At 35.5% G+C, this 19,241-nt stretch overlaps 1 protein-coding gene across 1 annotated transcript in view; it reads left to right on the top strand.

Annotated features, from left to right (window-relative positions):
- The window catches only part of LOC150100214 (uncharacterized), an 850,396-nt gene that overhangs the window by 389,897 nt on the left and 441,258 nt on the right, over positions 1–19,241 (top strand). Inside the window, exons 20-21 of the mRNA XM_090402345.1 lie at positions 2,573–2,671; positions 12,509–12,616. Coding sequence (XP_090258471.1) covers positions 2,573–2,671; positions 12,509–12,616 — 207 coding nt within the window. The remainder of the gene's footprint in view (positions 1–2,572; positions 2,672–12,508; positions 12,617–19,241) is intronic.

Raw genomic sequence — 19,241 nt, forward strand, 5'->3', positions numbered from 1 at the left:
GCACACGTGAACTACAGAATGTGACAACAACTAGCAATGTTCCAACACACATACAATAATGAATATATCATTTGTATTCTGGTTTCTCAATTATTTAACAGTTGAAGTTATTAAAAACATCTAATATGTGTAATTAATTGTCAATATGCTTTTGTTGTGTAAAACATTCATGTACCATTACCCCTGATGATGTAAGTTTTATGACACATGAAACTTGTCAGGTTTTTTAATTGTTTATTTTTAATAAACTCTTTATATTAATATGTGGTCTCAATACCAAAAACTACCTGTATAATATATTAGTTTCATAATCTTAGTTATTTTAGTCATAAATCCAAAACAACTAATCAACCAATATGCATGACATGACTTTACATCACACGCATTTCCTGTATAATTTTTAGAGGTACCTGTGGCATAATAAATTAATAATGGAACACATAGACTACAGTAATAACTTTAATTAAATAAAGGTACAAATATTTTGTACTGAAAGTAACAGTATATCCTCAGTGTAGAACAAACAGTTAAAGGAATGGAATACAAAGTACAGAACAGTCGGTGGATCACCAAATAAAATTGTTGCCATGTGCCAGATTAATTACTAAAATATTATTAAATAATTCTTTAAAGATAATTATTTCATTGATGGTTGCATAAAATAAGAGTCTCCCAAAATTTTGAGAGAGAGAGAGAGAGAGAGACAGTCATTTCGATTTAAATTTGGCCGATGTAAGAGGGATTTGCAACTTTCTTTAAAAAGGCGTTCATATTTAAACTTGCATCTGTGGAGAAGACAAGCTTTATCCCACTGGATATTATGATTAGTGTCAATGCTATGTTGTGTTAGACCAGACTTATGAGGTTTCATGTATTCAATATAATATTGATGTTCCTTCATTTTTTTCCCCACAGAACGGCCTGTTTGTCCAAAATATGACAAATTGCATTCACATGGTATCTGGTAAACAACACCAGCCAATGATAGAGGTGACAGTTTGTCTTTCGTAGATGGCAACAAGTGAGAAATTTTGTTGATAAGAAAATATGTAGGAATATGATGATACTTTTTCAAAATTCTGCCTATAGGTTCTGAGATGCCTGAAATGTAAGGTATTGGAACTCTGTGGTCTGTTGATGAATCCTGAGGTGTTGGAACATAGGAATCAATTATATGTTGGATTTGATTAGGGTTGTAACCATTAGATTCTATTAACTTTTTTATAGTGAAAAATTCTTGTTGTAAGCTTGATGGAGAGGAGCACACTTTATGTGCTCTATTAATTAATGATTTGATAATGCAAATTTTTTGAGAGGCGTGATGAGCAGACTTTTGATGAATGTATCTGCCAGTAAAAGTAGGTTTTTGATAGATTTGTAGACAAAGTACCAGAGGATGTGCGTGTAAGGAGGATGTCTAAGAATGGTAAATTACCAGACTTTTTCCATGGCGAACTGAATGCGTGGGTGAAGGCTATTTATCAAATCCAACAGATAATTGACTCCTATGTTCCAAAACCTCAGGATTCTTCAACAAACTGCAGAGTTCCAATTCCTTACATTTCAGGCATCTCAGAACCTATAGGCAGAATTTTGAAAAAGTATCATCATATTCCTACATATTTTCTTATCAACAAAATTTCTCACTTGTTGCCATCTACGAAAGACAAACTGTCACCTCTATCATTGGCTGGTGTTGTTTACCAGATACCATGTGAATGCAATTTGTCATATTTTGGACAAACAGGCCGTTCTGTGGGGAAAAAAATGAAGGAACATCAATATTATATTGAATACATGAAACCTCATAAGTCTGGTCTAGCACAACATAGCATTGACACTAATCATAATACCAGTGGGATAAAGCTTGTCTTCTCCACCAATGCAGGTTTAAATATGAACACCTTTTTAAATAAAGTTGCAAAGTCCTCTTACATCGGCCGAATTTAAATCGAAATGACTGTCTCTCTCGCTCTCCCAAAATTTTGGGAGACTCTTATTTTATGCAGCCATCAATGAAATAATTATCTTTAAAGAATTATTTAATAATATTTTAGTAATTAATCTTCTGGCACACAGCAACAATTTTATTTGGTGATCCACCAACTGTTCTGTACTTTGTATTCATTTTTGAATACAAAGTATTCAAAGTTGAATACAAATTGTATTCTATTCCTTTAACTGTTTGTTCTATACTGAGGATGTACTGTTACTTTCAGTACGAAATATTTGTAACTTTATTTAATTAAAGTTATTACTGTGGTCTGTACGTGTTCCATTATTAACTATCTAGATAGACATTTCTTCTAATAACAGATTGTGTGATAAGTTCTGTTGAAATATTTTAACTTCAATAGAATCATTTGGCTTTGTCAAAAAATGAATAAAAAAAAATGCTTGCTGCTGATTTTGAGACTCTTTGGAATACTTGTTGGATGGCAACAACCAAAATCAATTTTACCTTATTATGATATAATATCTAACAAGATTTAAGTAGTTTTAAAGCATAAAATCTTTTAAATTCTTGAACTGTTTAAACTTAAAATATTTAATTTTTATGTTCATTTCTTAGGGTGATACTGGACTTGCTGGGCCACCAGGATTTCCAGGTGCACGGGGGCCACCAGGATTATCAGGTAGCCCAGGATTATCTGGACCAAAAGGCTCTCCTGTAAGTTTTTTTTTTTTTTTTTTTTTTTTTTTGTTTTTGGTAGGCTTTCATTAAGTTAAAAATAACTGCTAGTTTGACTTGAATTTTAAAATAATATGATTGTTTCTTCGAATTGAAGAAATGCTAAAGTATCCTATACCTCTCAAACGAGGTATAGGATACTTTAGCATTCCAATCCTATCAAGATTTAATAACACATTTCTTCTTAATGATGTTCTTCCATCGTGTTTGATCTTTTTTGGATAATTTCCTTTCTATTTTTTGCTTTAAAAATCCATTTTGTTAATTTTACATTCTGCTCTATTTAAATTATTCATACCATTTTAAATCAGCTAGCATGTTCTTTAATATTAATAATACCAAATTCTTTTCTAATGTCATCATTTTTAATAATTAATCATTCTGATAAATCATTAATTATTAAAACTGGTTCTGATAAACCATTAATTCTTAATACATATTTATCTAACTTGTTTGTGTAATTTTCAGATTATTATTATTATCATCAGACATCACTGGAGTCAAAAACTTATCATAGGCAGTCTTCTATCACATATAACGCTCAGAGAACTGTGCCTTACGTTCACTGTTCCACACAACACATTCTCAGACATTGTGTTACACTCATCAGCTCCTCTCCTTGCAATAAACCTGTTGCCTCACTTCCTTGCACAAACCCTCTTTAATACAATTTCCAGGCATAGTTTATTCTTTCCCTGCCTCTCTTTCTCTCTCCGTTTTGTGAAAAATAACTTCCATGTTAATCTGTTAACAGTGATCTACTACTTCTATGTCATAATATTATGTATGTATTTGTGTATCAATTGCAATATCCTGGAAGAAGAAAATCACTAGTGGCTTGCCTCAGGGATCCTTCTTAGGACTATTGCTGATTAACCTGTATGTTAATGATTTGGGGGAAGATTTGAATGGAGATTTTCAGTTGCTTGCAGATTATGGAAAGTTGGGACAAAGTATGAGGAGTAGAGCAGATGTTGTGACTTTACAAGAAGATTGAATAAACTCAGTGAATGGATACATGAGTGTGGTTACTAGTTAATGTCATGAAATTTAAGGTTTTAAAATTTAGAAAATGAAGATGGGATATAGAATTTACTCGTGGTGGGGATATATTGTTGGAGGTGGAGGAAATCAGAGATCTTGAGGTGATGGAGGTTAAGGATCTAAAATTCGGAGTATACATTGCCAAAATTGTGAACACAATAAATACTGGCAATGCTGTAGAAACACTGACTTGTAGAAGTAAGGAGATTCTGGTTATATCATATAAGGCTCTGATAAGGCCACATATGTGCTACTGTGTATGGATTTGGTCACCTGGTTTTTAAAAGGATGAAGAGATATTGGAGAGCGTCCAGAGGCAATTGATCAAAATAGTTTCTGATCTCTGGAATGTTGAATATGAAGAAAGATTGAGAAAATGCAATTTACAGAGTCTATTTGATAGGAAGAAGAGGGGATGATATGATTGAAATGTACAAGTTAAAGAGTTGTTATAGCATTAATGTTGAAGAGGTTTTTCATAAAATGGTGGAAGATGGGGGAGAACAAGATATCATTCCTGGAAGCTGCATAAGGGAAGTGTGAACAAGGAAGTGAAAAGCAGTATTATGCATGCAGAATTGTGAATGATTGGAATTTATTGCCTGGGAACGTGGTGTCTGCAAAGAGTTTGAATGTATTTATGGCACAGTATGATGAGGGGTGTGTATGACATAGGACCTCCTAGATGAGTCTTTGATTACATGGGGTCATAGGATAATAATAATAATAACAAATAATAACAAATTGGGCAGCGAGAGATATGAGATTCTTGCTTGAGGTTGTGTGAAAGAAGACACAGAGAGGAAAGATAGTATGTGTGTGTGTATGTGTGTGTTGCCTAGGTATGATAGTGAAGAGCTGAGCAGAAGAGCAGTAATATTGAATAACATAATAGCTAGAATGTGTCAGAAGAGAGGATTGGAATATGTGGATGCTTGGAGGGTGTTTGAGGACAGAGAGGAATTGTATGCGAGAGACCACTTGCATTTGAATGAGGATGGACGTAGGCATTTGGAGAGATTGCTGTTCTGTACAAGTCGGTGCATTCCAGGGTGGTCTCTTGTGGGAATGGGTACTTGGGAGAAGGTGGAGACGACATCAGGTAATGCTGAGCCCAGTAGAGTCTAGAGGAGATAATGCTGGGTATAGAAACAATGGCATTTTTATGCTTATACACCAATGCCAGGAGTATCCACAATAAAGGAGAGGAATTGATGGTGCTGATAGCATCAGCCTGGCCAAAGATTATTGGGATCACTGAGATGTGGTTGACAGAAGAGGATATAATAACAGGAATAGAAGTAGCAGGATACAGCATTTTTCGGCAGGAAAGGAAGGGAAAGTGTGTGGAGGAGTACTGCTTATGATAAATGATGACTTATGTCCTCTAAGAGTGGAGGCTTTGGAAGGCAGTGACACTAAGGATTTTGAAAGCATATGGTGTGAGGTACGGGTGGGCAGAACAGGATATTTAGTGGGTTGTTGCTACAGCCCAAGGAGCATAGAGGGTGGGGACCAGGAGATGTTTAGACAGTTGAGCTCGGCAAGTGCAAGAAGAATGATTGTTATGGGAGATTTTAACTAAAAATAATAAGGCAGGTGATTATAATAGTCTTAGATATCAACTTGGGGAAGTTTCATGGATGGAGGAATTAGAGGGATGGGATATCATAAGTGCTTGGGAAATTGTGAAGGAATATTTGTTAGCAGCAATAGTAAGCTGTATTCCACGAGTGAAGAAGAGGACACAATTTGGAGTAAAGTGGATGGCAATTAAACAGGAACTGCATGCAAAAAAGAGGTTATGCAAGAGATATAAGGAGACAGGTGAAGAGCAGATGCATGAAGAATATAAGACACAGGCCACACAGGCACACAATCACAGCTGAAGTATACTGTGAACAGTGCAATGTACTGAATGAAAAAATGAAAGAAAAGAGGTGTTCTCTGGTCATTTGAATGGGTGTTGTTTTTCACCATGATAATGCACTCCCTCATAGTGCATGAATCACCTGTATCATAGATTAAGGAACTCGGCTGGGAAAAGTTTCTACATCCTCCATATTCTCCTGATCTTCACATCTTCAGATTACCACTTATTTCGAAGTTTGCAACATTTCATTAATGAAAAAATTCTTCTTCTTCTTAATCCTTCCTCTTTTAACTTTTTATGGTGTTGAGGTTTTCTATTCTTGCAACCTCAATCGTAATGAGGATAAGGTGGTTAGCCTTATCAAGGGCTATGCCTCCCAGTGTGTCCAATGTTTGCAGATGTGTGCATTCACAGGGCCTGTTTGCCTGTTCTGGGGGGATAAAAAACTTGAGTTTCCAGGTGAAAAACAACCCTACCTCTGTATGAGACTGGCTAACTCACCTTTCATTGAAAGATACGTCACTGATGGGAATCGAATCCAGGTCTTTCGAACCAAAAGGCATCATCTATAACGACTGAGTTAATGAGGCGCTAATGAAAACAGTATTATATATTTGGGCACTGAAATTGAGCTTATGTGACTTCTTTGTCTCCAAACCTCCTGAATTTTATAGAAATGGCATTATGAAGCGTTCATAATGTTGGAAGAGTTTTTAATTCAAATGGAGAATATATACTTGATTAAATTATCAAGAAATTTCTCTTTTATATCCTTTCAAAACTTAATGTTAAAAACATTACTTTTGGGATGACCTGACAAAAATATTAATACTATAAAGAAATCCAAAACATGCTCTGTAATAGTCAAAGGTAAAAAAAGATTCTTCCTTGCTCAAATGGCAGTCAAGCCTTCTGTCCCTTGCTAAGGCTGTTAGGCACCACTTCTGCCCTTTCTTTTAGTGTTCATGGTGATCAGCATTCATTTTTGAAATTATTATTATTATTATTATTTTGACACCTCCAGGGAGTCCAAAGACTCATCGAGGGAGAGTGTGCCGACAGCATCGAACGATTGGCCCCCTTCCAACTACTAACCGCGCTCAAACTTACTTAACTGAGCCATTAGTAGCAGAGGCTCTACCAATCGACCAACCATTCTACAACCATGTTAAAATAACTCTTTTTATTATCCCGATGTTTCGATCTTCATATCAAGATCATTATCTGGAGCATACACAAATATACAAGATAAGCTGTGTTACATTACAAACCGTAAGCTAAAGAAACAATGAATTGATCACATGTTATTCTACTGGCATGACCTCTAGTGAAAAAAAAAAAGCCTTTCTATAAGAATTACATCAAGCTAGATTTAATTTATGATTACACGAATAAGCATTCTTTCTTACAGATAGTTTTCCTTCCAGTGATAGTGATGTCCTATTTTTTATTATTACAATTGTTATTTTTGATTTAAAAAAAAAATGATAAATTACAACAAGAATAAACATTCTTTCTTACAGATTTTTTCCTTAACAGTGATGTCCTATTTTTTAGTATTAATGAAAAATGAAAAATGAAAAAATGAATGAGCACAACTTCTGCCTTTTCTTATTTCTACCTCTCTCTCTCTCTCTCTCTCTTTTTCTCTCTCTCTCTCTCTCACACACACACACACACAAATGGTAACACAATAATACCACCCCTGAAGATGAGACAGACCTCTTGTCACCAATGTTTTTCTCCAATTTTACACAGGCAACCAAAGCAAATACCCTTTCACGATTGGCTGTTTTGACTTTTATATGCTGATTTACACTCATTATTAGGTTTCATGGAATGAATACAGCATATCTAAATAATTAACAAAGCTGAACAATACAGTAAATGTAGGCTTTGTTTATCCAGAGAACTTCACTGGCTAACCTTCTTGAAAAGGTATAGGGATATTGGAATTATGCCTACATGTGTTAAGTGTTGAAAATAAAATTTCGCTCATCTAAAGCTCTTCATATCTACAGGTGTGCTAGCTTTGCTTCACTTTGAGAACAAATTGGTGCAACATGTCTACTCTCTATGATTGATGGGATAAATCTTTCCATAAAGAATTTCATTTCTAAAAATAAAGAAGAAATATATCAAGAAATATAACAATCTTCTTAGATCTTTTTCTCAGCTGCAGAGGCAGCAAATTCAAGTTGTCATTAACCTTTTGTCAAAAAAAGCTGAATGAAACAGCTGTTAGCATCCTTAGCCTCAGCCACAACTTTACAGTAACGTTGTATCAAGTTCTATCTTTAGACTTTTTGCTGGACATAGAACATGGTATCTATTGCAACTTGCCTTCTGCCATTGCCAATATTATCAGGCTTGATGTACCTAACATCCTTTTTCAGTCTTTGCCCCTGGAAAACATTTTTCTATGGCTCAGATACATTAGACTGCTTTCTCCTCCATCTCAACAGCCAGCACCTCAGAATCTAGTTCACTATAGAAAAAGAAAATAAATAGCCTGCATTTTCTAGATACTTTAATCACACATCTTCCCAATGGCACCTATTGTTTCTCAGGTTGCTTGCAGAAAACCCACCCATACAGGTAGATACATACACAAACTTTCCCATCATCTCCTGTCTCAACAATATGGTGTAATCAAAACCCTTGTTAACAGAGCTGCCATTGTCTATTCTACCCAGGTTTCCCTTACAGTTGAGCTTTCCTTTATTTAGAATCATCTTGTCCAATGGTTACAATGTCAAAAAAAGTCAACAAATTAATTGTTCCTTCCATCCCTCTCAACATGCAGACTATGGTAATGCCATCATTGTTCCTTATATCTTAGGCACCTCAGAAAAAATAGCCAGAACCAAAAAAAAGTACAATCTTTGCACTGCATTCAAGCCTCATCTAAAGTTGGCTACCTTCGTCCACTCTCCCAAGGTTCCTCTACCTCCTCCTCTCTATTCCATTTGTTTACAAAGTTTCTTGTTCTTGCAACTTATAATATGGTCAAACTGGGAGATCTGCTAACATCCACCTGAAGAACATAAGCAATACATCTGCTGCCATAAGTATGGTCAGTCAGGTCTAGATGACCATGCCTTGGATACCTTGCACAGAATCAAATGGAAAAAAAAAAAAAAAAACTATTACACTTCACCACAACAAATGCAAACTTGAAAGACTTTTTTTTTATTTTTTTAAAAACTGCTGCTGATTTCAGAATCAGCAGCAGTTTTAAAAAAAACCAACCAAATCTCAATAAATATGGTGTTAAACTTTCCAAGATTTGAGAAACTTTGATTCTTGGGCCTCTTGTCCATCATCTAAGGCTAGCCAACAGCATCCATAGAGGGTGTCCTCTCATATGACATTAGGCTTGTAGTCTAATATTTTCCACTTACTGTTCTGTGCATTTTGGTATATGTTTGTACAATTTTAATATTGTACAAACTACATAGATAATAACTAAAAATATTTAATTATTGTGTCTCAGAATTAATTTTTTCCCACCAATTTCATGATGTCTCAGTGAGTGAAGCGAACTATTTATATGTGCTGTATTCATTCCATGAAACATAATAATGAATCCTTCCACTATACTGTAGACAGCTTAAAGTATATCCTTCTGATCTTTTGCCAGAAGGACATCAAAAAAATATTCAGTACTCTTGATAATAATAAGTCTCTTGCTCCAGATGATATCCATCCACTGCTAAAATCTTGCACTTCAGAATTAATGCTTATCTTGATATCACCTACACTATCTACCATACTTAGCTGGTAACTACCCAATAGCATAGAAACAAAACTTTAGCCTATAAAAGAGGAAGATCATAGCCAGCCATCAAATTATCCTCTTACTACCTTTACTTTATCACCAGGGGCAGCTCGTGCACAGGCTCTGCAGAACTGCAGCACCCCCAATTTTTCTTGATATATAAATATATTTATTAATTTATTTATATTTGCTTGTAACATTTAATTTTATCATCAACAATCCTATTCAATTCTCTTATTTTGTATAAAAAATAATAAAAATCCATCTTGTAGTACTTAGGAGGGCAAAGTATGCTAGTAGCACTGTGTTTACCACAGTGTCATATTGCTACGTGCGCAAGCATATGCACGTCATAGTGAGATGTGATCTATTAGCATAATGCAGCACTGTCCGTCGCGCAGTTCCACTGTTGTTTATATGCAGTTTGCGCCAGTAGTAGAGTGTTCGTAGTGCTTATCGTGTTTATGCCATCTCTTTAAGTATTTTGACATTACAATTAAAGACATAACATTTGTTATAGTTTTTATTTTAGAACATTATTGGGGTTATGATAATGGATTTTATTTTTAAGTAATTTTGAATTATACCAAACTGCATAATTTTATCGATAATAAACAATATTTTTTCATGAAACAAAACAAGAAGAATATATTTTATTTTTAAGTAATTTTGAATTATACCAAACTGTATAATTTTATCCATAATAAACAATATTGTTTCATGTTTAATTTTTTTAAAATTTTTACCATAATAATGATAATTTTGATATTTTATCCAAACATGTATACACTGTACTTACAGTGTGTATGTATATTTCAAAAGTTGCAGCACCCTTACGATTTCAAACCACGAGCGGCCACTGTTTATCACTATATACAAAGTGATGGAGAAGGTCATTAACAGCCAGCTTCTTCATTACCTAGAGATCCATCAGTTAATTAGATATCAACAATATGGATTCTGTCATCCTCGTTCTACAGCAGACCTCCTTGCTAAGTTTATCCACCTATAGGCTATGGAAAGATTTGGAAAAGCTCATGTTGTTGGTCTTGAAGTATATCATCTGGATATTTTTATTATATGCTTCTAACAAAATATCTAAAGAGGTATAATCTATAAATATATGAAGTATAATTATTACTTCGTATATTTTGCCAATGTTAAATCAGCATCTTCAGGGATTAATACACTGATATTAAACACATGCATGCCAACACACTTCAGTAACAAAGATGGAACAGGAGAGTTACAGGATGACCTAAAGTCCTATAATTATGCCACCTATTGACTTTGGTTGGGTGCTCTTGGCTGTTGGGCTGACTGTCTGCTGATGAGGGTTTCAATCCATGAGTGCAAAATATTTCAATATTTTACTTAAATTAAAATAAGCTATTCTTTCTTTTAATGTTATACAGTCAGCATTCATTGTGAAGAATTTATGGAGACAAACAAACCTGTGTAGGAGTGATTACTTTACTTATAATTATTATAATTGTTATTATTATAATTATAATTTTCATAATTGTAAGTAATTACTCCAACATGTGTAAGTAATTACTCCATAACATAGAAACATAGACTAGTAAGAGGAAAGATCACATGGAAGGAAAGAAATGGAATTTATCCACCTTCTGAGTGATTATTACTTGGAGCAGCATGTGATGGAGGGAGACTCTGGGTAGGATCTGGTTATAGAATCAGAATGGCTTACCATAACTCAGGTGACCCCATTACCTCGAACTGTGGAGAGTGATCATATGGTCCTGACTTAGGAGGTTACAACTCATCTGGAATTTTCAGTCAAAAAAAAAGATGACGAGGATATGTTGGAAAGGGTCCAGAGAAGATTCACAAAGATTGTAAGTGGTCTTTGGAATGTGGAGTATAAGGACAAATTGAGAGAATGTAAATTGCAAAGCCTCATGAATAGGAGGAAGATGATGGATATGATTGAGACATATAACCTAGTCAGGGGTTGTTATCAGGCTGACGTGGAAGAGATTTTTCATAAAATGGGAGAAGCCATCTCTGGAAACTGTATAAAGATGGTGTGAGCAGAGGCGTGAGAAGATGGTTCTTTGCATGGAGAGCGGTTGGTGATTGGAATGCATTGCCTGAGTGTGTTATGAATGTAGACCATTAAATCATCTTAAGGCACGGTTGGATGAGTATTGTGTGCAATAGTGTGTATCACCCATGATGAGTCTCTGATTCCATAGAGGTCAGATGTTAATAATAATAATAATAATTTTTGAAACTGCATGGCTGGTAACAAGCTTAGGAGGAAGCTTGAAGGAGTGCCATGGCATAAAAACATGCAAGACAAGGATGTTAGGTAGGATATCAGGTAGGAGTTTTATCATGCTATGAAATCTCATACATTATTGAACAAGTAATCTCTTAATTGTTGTAGTCTGAACAGCCGTGACATAAAAAAATAAAAATAATAATAAAAAAAAAAAAAAACAGATATAAGACACTGGCCATGATAAAAAAAACAAACATTATGATGAACAAGATGTAAGAATAAAGTATCCTGTAAACAGTGGCAGAATTCATACAAATACTAGACACTCATTTGTAATTATCTTAACAGCTAAATTTAACATGAATTTTTACATATTGCTACTCATTAAACAGTAACAAAAAAATAAATAAATAAATCTAATCTCCTATGTAGTTACACAGTTACCATTTATTTATGATATATCACCCTGCTTATTGAAGCTTGAAGTGATGAAAAACTTTAATGTTCGATCTCTAGAGCAGGGTTTCTATTTGTTTCTATGTTGGAATTCATATTAAAAACAACAGTAAAGACTTTTAATTCTTTAAAGAAAAAAAATTCAGGCTAATTAATTTTTATAGTATATTTTAATTGGGTGAGGTAAAGTATTGAAATATTTTGCAGCCATGGATTGAAATATTTTGGAAAACAAATAGTTGATAAGCAGATTTAGTAATATATATATTGTTTTAATTGATTGCTTAAATCATTTGATCTTAATAGGCAGAATTTTTTTATGTGGGATTTGTAACATTATCACATGAAGGTTAAATGAAATCAGTAAACTAAACATTCATAAAGTATTTATATTATAATTTTTTCTGTTATAAGGGACTTCCTGGTGAATCTGGTGCGAAAGGAGAAACAGGAAGAAAAGGAGAACAAGGTTCAGTTGGACCCCGAGGATTACCTGGAATTCCAGGACAAGCTGGCAAGCGTGTAATTACATTGATATTACTTTTGAAATGAAATATATTATTGAATTTTTTTTTTGCCATTATTCTTTAAAGACTACATTCATATTCCTTTTAACTGACTTCTTATTATGAAATGCCAAGAGAAATTTTTTTCCCCCATAGATGGGATGCAGAATTTATGCTTGATGAGGATACATTGTTGGAAGTGGAAGAAATAAGAGATCTGGGGGTGATAGTGGATAAGGATTTGAAATTCAGGGGACACATAGCCAAAGGAATGTGCCAGGGAGTTGACACCTGCCTTGACATATTTTTTTAATATGAGTCTTGTACTCGGTCAAGTTCCTATGGAGTGGAAGGAGGGCAAGATTGTGTCACTTCATAAAAGAGGTGATCTTACTCAAGCATCAAACTATAAGCCTATCTGCTTATTAAATTACTTAAGGAATTTACAATGTACAAATGATATAAATTAAAATTAAACTTTAATCTATATTCCAATATTTTGGCAATGTCACGTTGCCATTTTCACAGGAACTTAAAATAAAGACGTGCACGCAGCAGGAAACTTTTGATTCTCCTAAAGGTCCTGATGGTGCACCCTAGCGGGCTAAGTAAGTATTCTCGGCCGTTGGGCTGAAGGGCTTGTGATGTAAGTCTCCCAAATTTGGGGCAGTCTCATGCAACCAAATTTGTTGAGTTTTGGCATGTTTCTTAGGGCTGAGGCTGATTCCATGAATAGCCTTTCAAATTTGAATTTACTACGGTGTATAACCGTAGCTTTCTTCCACAGTATTCTGTAGCGAGTATCCAGAGCATGGTCTGCAAGACCAGAGTGACTGTACTGGTGAAAATGAATGTAGTCCTTGTGTTCTGAAATTCTGATATTCGGTGTCCTGCTTGTTTGGCCAAAATAGGACAGCTTACAGCTGCAAGGGACCTGGTATACACCAGGTAGGTCTAAGGTAGGTGGTTGGTCTTTAGTGGAGTAGATAAGGGACACCAATTTTTTATGTGGTTTGTAACAAGAGGTCAAGTTATGTTTTTTTAGGATTTTGGTAATTTTTTCCCAGGTGCCTCGGATGTAGGGAATGGTGATGGATTTAGAAAACGGGGGGGGAGAGTTTTGTGGTTAACTAGTGTCAATATTTTTTTTGGGGGGGGGAGGGGTAGCCATTGGCAGAGAAAGTGTTGAGGATGTGGTTTAGTTCCGTGGTTAGGGCACTGTGATTTGAACAGATAAGTTTAGCCCTGTTGTGTAGTGTCTTAATAACTCCATATTGTTGTGACAGGGTGTGGTGGAATTGTTGGTGAATGTATCTGCCTGATGGAACCTTGGTTTTCTATAAACTGAGAAAACCAAGGTTCCATCAGGCTGGTGGGTGACTAGTGTGTCTAAGAAAGGAAGGCTGTTGTTTTTCTCCTTTTCCAGGGTGAACTTGATTCTGGGGGTGTTGGTTGTTTAAGTGTGTTAGGAAGGAGAGGAGTGTATCAGAGCCATGTGACCAAATAGCGAACACATCATCAATGTAGCGAAGCTATATGGTTGGTTTCTGTAGGGCAGAGTTTCAGGCTTTCTCTTCAAAAGTCTCCATAAAAAAGTTGGCCAAGGGCGAGGAGAGTGGTGAACCCATGGCTGTCCCCCTCTATCTGTTTGTAGAATTTTCCTTGCCAAACGAAATAGTCAGAGTTCATAGTGAACTGAAATAGGGCTGAGATATCAGGAGGAAATTTAGCTTTGATTAGCTCTAAGGTTTCTTTGAGTGGGACATTTGTGAATAAGGAGAAGACGTCAAACTAACCATTATGTCAGTATGTTGGAGTGTAAGGTTTTGTATGCTGGCTTTGAAATGGGCTGAGTTTTTTTATGTGTGATGGTGTGTTGCCCGTGTAGTGTGTGAGCACTTTGACCAAATGTTTAGCTAAGTTGTATGTGGGGAATCAATGCCATCCACTATGGGACGTAATGGCACATTTTTTTTATGTATTTTTGTGAGTCCATATAAACGGGGGCGGGGGTATGAAGTTAAACGGTTTTAATTTGTTAGTGACTTCTACTACAGGCCAAGAAGTGACCTTCTTAAGGAGCCTTTGGATTTTTCTAATTTATGAGTTGGTGGGATTGTACTCAATAAGGAGGTAAGTGGTCCGATCTAATAATAGAGCTTTAAGCTTACCTGTGTAGTCCGTTTGGTAAGTATTACTGTGGCGTTACCTTTATCCGCTTTGGTGATTATTATTTTTTGTTATTATTTCTTTGTTTTTCTTTAATTAAAGGAAAACAAAGAAATAATAATAAGTACTACTGTGGCGTTACCTTTATCCACTTTGGTGATTATTATTTTTTTGTTATTATTTCTTTGCTTTTCTTTAATTAAAGAAAAACAAAGAAATAACAATCACCAAAGCGGATAAAGGTAACGCCACAGTAGTACTTAACTAAACGGACTACACAAGTAAGCTTAAAGCTCTATTATTAGATCGGACTACTTACCTCCCTATTGAGTACAAGTTAGCCAGTCTTGGGCGTGGACAGCAGGGTTTTTTCTCCAGCTTATTCTGGGGTTTTTCATCCCGCAAAGCAGGCAAACTGGCCTCGAGAACTCAACACTACAGGCCATAGGATACACCGGGGCATAAGGCTGACCACCTTATCCTGTAAACGGAGTGAGGTCCGATGATCAATGGACCCTCGACAACGCAAGGTAAAAGAGGGTATAAGGAAGATGAGATGAGATGAGATGAATTGGTGGATAAGAATATGATACTCTGTGAGGGCAGCATGAATTTGTGAATGGTTGATCATACCTTTGTAATTTATTAACTTTTTTTTTATAAGAGGGTGACAGCGAGTTGGATAAAGGGAATGGTCAAACAATGATTCTGCTGCATTTTTCAAAGACTGACAAAATACCACATGAATTCTGTTACACAAATTAGAACAAATGAGGATGGTTGTGACTCTGGTTATGTAGATAGGATGGTGGCTGATTAATAGATACTAAAACGAGGTTATGATGGAACAGAATCCAAGAGAAAGCAGGTAACTAGTAGTGTGCTGCAAGGTTCTGTTCCAGGACTGCTACTGTTTATTTTATACATAATTGATATAGGGAATAATCTGAAGAAGAAACATTCAGTTGTTTGCTGATGATGCGAAACTGAATAGAGTAATAGTTAATCAAGGTGATGTGGAAAAGTTGCAGGATGATTTAAATGAGCTATCAGTATGTAACAATTTAATATGGAGAAATATAAAGTTATGGGATAAATTGTTACAATCTGTGTACAACATTGATGGAACTGTAGTCCAGGAACTAGATGATTGTCCCCCCCCAGCAGTATTCATCTCAACTTTCCAAGCTGCACATTCTTTAACTCCTTTTGATACAAGGGTGGCATCTGTGTATTATGTCATCTCAGACATACCTTGCCAGAGAGAACTCAACCTAGAATTGCCTGACTTTGATCTTCTTTGGTTGGGAATCTTCCTTCCGGACTCAGTCAGATTTATTTGCTGTCTCTATCACTCCCCTGATGCCATCAGCCACCCTGAGCTCTTTAATTTCCTCTCCTTAAACAATGATTTTCTCCAGTCCCTAACATCAAAATCATCCTCCTAGGAAATTTTAATGTCCATAACATAACTGGTTTTCCTCCTCCAGTTTTACAGATCTAGCAGGCAGAGATGCTTAAACATTTGCCATCACTAACAACCTTACACAAATTGTTTACATGCCTACCAGAATACCAGATAACCCTAACCATTCTCCAAACACCCTAGGTCTTTTCCTCACCAGTGACCCTTTCAAATACACGGCAAATGTAGTGGGTCCCTAGATAATTCTGACTGCAGTCTACTGCTTGTCTCCTTCCCTATGCAACAACGCTTATACAGCCACTCTCATACAAGCGTAGTTTGGCATTTTCACAGTGCTAGGACAGCCTCCTTGACTTCTATGCCTCATTCCCATGGAATATATGCACTGAACATATCACCAAAGTAATCCTTACCGGCATGGAAAGATACATTCTCCACACTATTCTGAACTGTTGATCCCTAACTTAGTCCTGGTTCTCCAAAAGATGTGCCAAGGCTGTACAAATAAAAAATCAAGCATTCCACATCTGGCTTACATCAAGAACTCCATCTCCCTTTAGTGCTTATACTCAAGCCTTATACTATAGTATTAATGCTTTCAAAACAGAGTTTGAAAGAGCAAAAAGTAGGAAACTCGCAGCCTGTCCAAATGGCAGCCCAGCATTCTAGTCTCTCGCCAAGGCAATTGGTCATAACTTCTGCCCAACACTCTTTCCACTCCTACCATATCCAGATGGCTCTATTGCATCATCACCCACAGAAAAAGCCAATCTCCTGGCTTCACTTTGATTCCAGTTCATGCATAACTTACAATAGTAAATGTCCTCCAACCATTTCAGATGTCCAGTATGCAATGCCCCTATATCCTTTCACCTGAAAGAGATCAGAAAAATATTTTCCAAATTAGACACAAAAAAAAGTCTCCTAGCCCTAAATGGCACTCCTCCAATTGTCCTGAAGATTAGTGCACCAGAACTGACTCCTATCCTATGTAGCCTGTATATATACTCTCTTACTCTACTCTATCCCACAGCCTAGCAGTTGGCCTATGTTCAACCCATTCCTGAGAAGGGTGACATATCACTGCAATCAAACTACCGCCCTTTCTCACTCACCTCAGTCCTGTCTAAAATAATGGAGAATTGAGAGAACCATCAATTCCAAGCTCCTACACGATCTTGAAGGCACCCAGCTAATGAACGACCACATGTATGAGTATTAATTCTGTTACTGCCAATCAACAGTAGATCTACTCACATATATCACTGGACATGATGAATCTGGGGAATCTCAAGTGGCTGCACTTGATATCTCCAAAGCTTTCGACTGGGTCTGGCACAAAGGGCTTGTAAGCAGCAAAGGTTTATTGCATGCCTTGAGTATAAAAAGATATTATTATTATTATTATTAACACCAGACCTCCATGGAGTCAAAGGACTCATTGCTCGAGGCAAACACTGTTACACACCAAGTTCTCTCATTTTATTCTCTGCACTTAAGCTTCTAATTTCACACTGAGGATGAAACACCTAATGAACTGCTCACTGAATACTTTGACTATGTCTTCTGCAGCAGTTACCAATCTCCTACTTCCATCTATTAACATTATCTTACCATAATAATTCTTCTTCCTACTTCTTGCATTATGGGATACTAAGGCAATTGATGCAAAGTCATTAACCTTTGTATACAAGTAACCCAGTCGTAAAGATACTTCACGTGCAAACTTTGTTTGCTTACACTTGGATAAAGGATTAAACCAAGAATCTAATTTCTTGGCAGCTTTAATTTATTGTTTTGGAATCAGCAGTAGCTTTAAAACATTCCCCAACCTCAACAAGCACAAGAAGAGGCTGGTAAGGTCTGAACAAAAAAAAAAAAAAAAAAAAAAAAAAAAAAAAAAAAAAAAACGCCTAGAACAAAAATGATATTAAAGCAACTAATATAACCACAAGAAAGAACACATGATATAAGAACATAAATTACCTTCATAACATTGCTACTAGTATGCTCTTATTTATGTTCTTATTTATTTATGTTCTTTAACAAAGGTGTCAGAACAAGGTTTTTTGCCTGGAGGGTGGTGAATGAGTGGAATTCATTGCCTGACTTAGTTGTGAGCTCTTCGTCTGTAAATGAATTCAAGAAGAGATATGACAGATATTGTTTTGCTAGTTTGGGTCTCCCGCGATGAGTCTACTGACTCCATGGAGATACCCATAATAATAATAATAAAAATAATAATAATGATATAAGAACATAAATTACCTTCATAACATTGCTACTAGTATGCTCTTTCTTGTGGTTATATCAGTTGCTTTAGTATAATTTTTGTTCTAGGTTTATCAGACACCCCTGTGTCAATTAACCAAAAATCTAGGAGGCAGTCATTTTAAGATCAAAGTAATACAACTCTCTCTTTATCCAACATATGGCACCAATTAGAACGTTAGTTCCTTGTGTTGTCTGTTACAGTTTTCAACTAGCCCCACTTTTGACCAATAGTTGCTATTAACATACTATGACCAACTATTCTTTGTGCTGTGAGGATGCTGGGTATAACACCAGCGATATATCAGCAAATAAGTTAAATAAATATTAATTAAAATTATTCTTATGTTGTGAATTAAAACCATTAAAATAAACTAAATGTGAACTTCCAACACATAGCCTTTCTACCCATTTAAAAAACATGTTTTCTGATGCGAGTTCATTAAGAAAGAGAATAATTTTAGTAATTCTTTTTTGAATGACATTAACGTGATCAACATATTATGCATTTTTATGTGACTCCCAACCAATGAATAAGCCATGGGAAGGCTAATAGGTTTTTTTAATTAATTTATAAAAATACTTGTTATATTTTATCATTATCATCAACTTGCTGATATGTAACCTGAAAAAGTGTACAGGATACTATTACATTGCTACACATTTAAGTTGACATTATTACTAATGTCCAGTCAATGATTTTCCTCCAGATTTGTCTCTCACTTTTCAGAATTGGAGTCCAATATTATTTTTATTATTTATTTTATAATAAACA

This window comes from Typopeltis vanoorti, chromosome 13 (assembly GCF_054136105.1).
Source record: "Typopeltis vanoorti isolate ZY-2024b chromosome 13, IOZ_Tvanoo_1.0, whole genome shotgun sequence".
Taxonomy (NCBI): domain Eukaryota; kingdom Metazoa; phylum Arthropoda; class Arachnida; order Uropygi; family Thelyphonidae; genus Typopeltis; species Typopeltis vanoorti.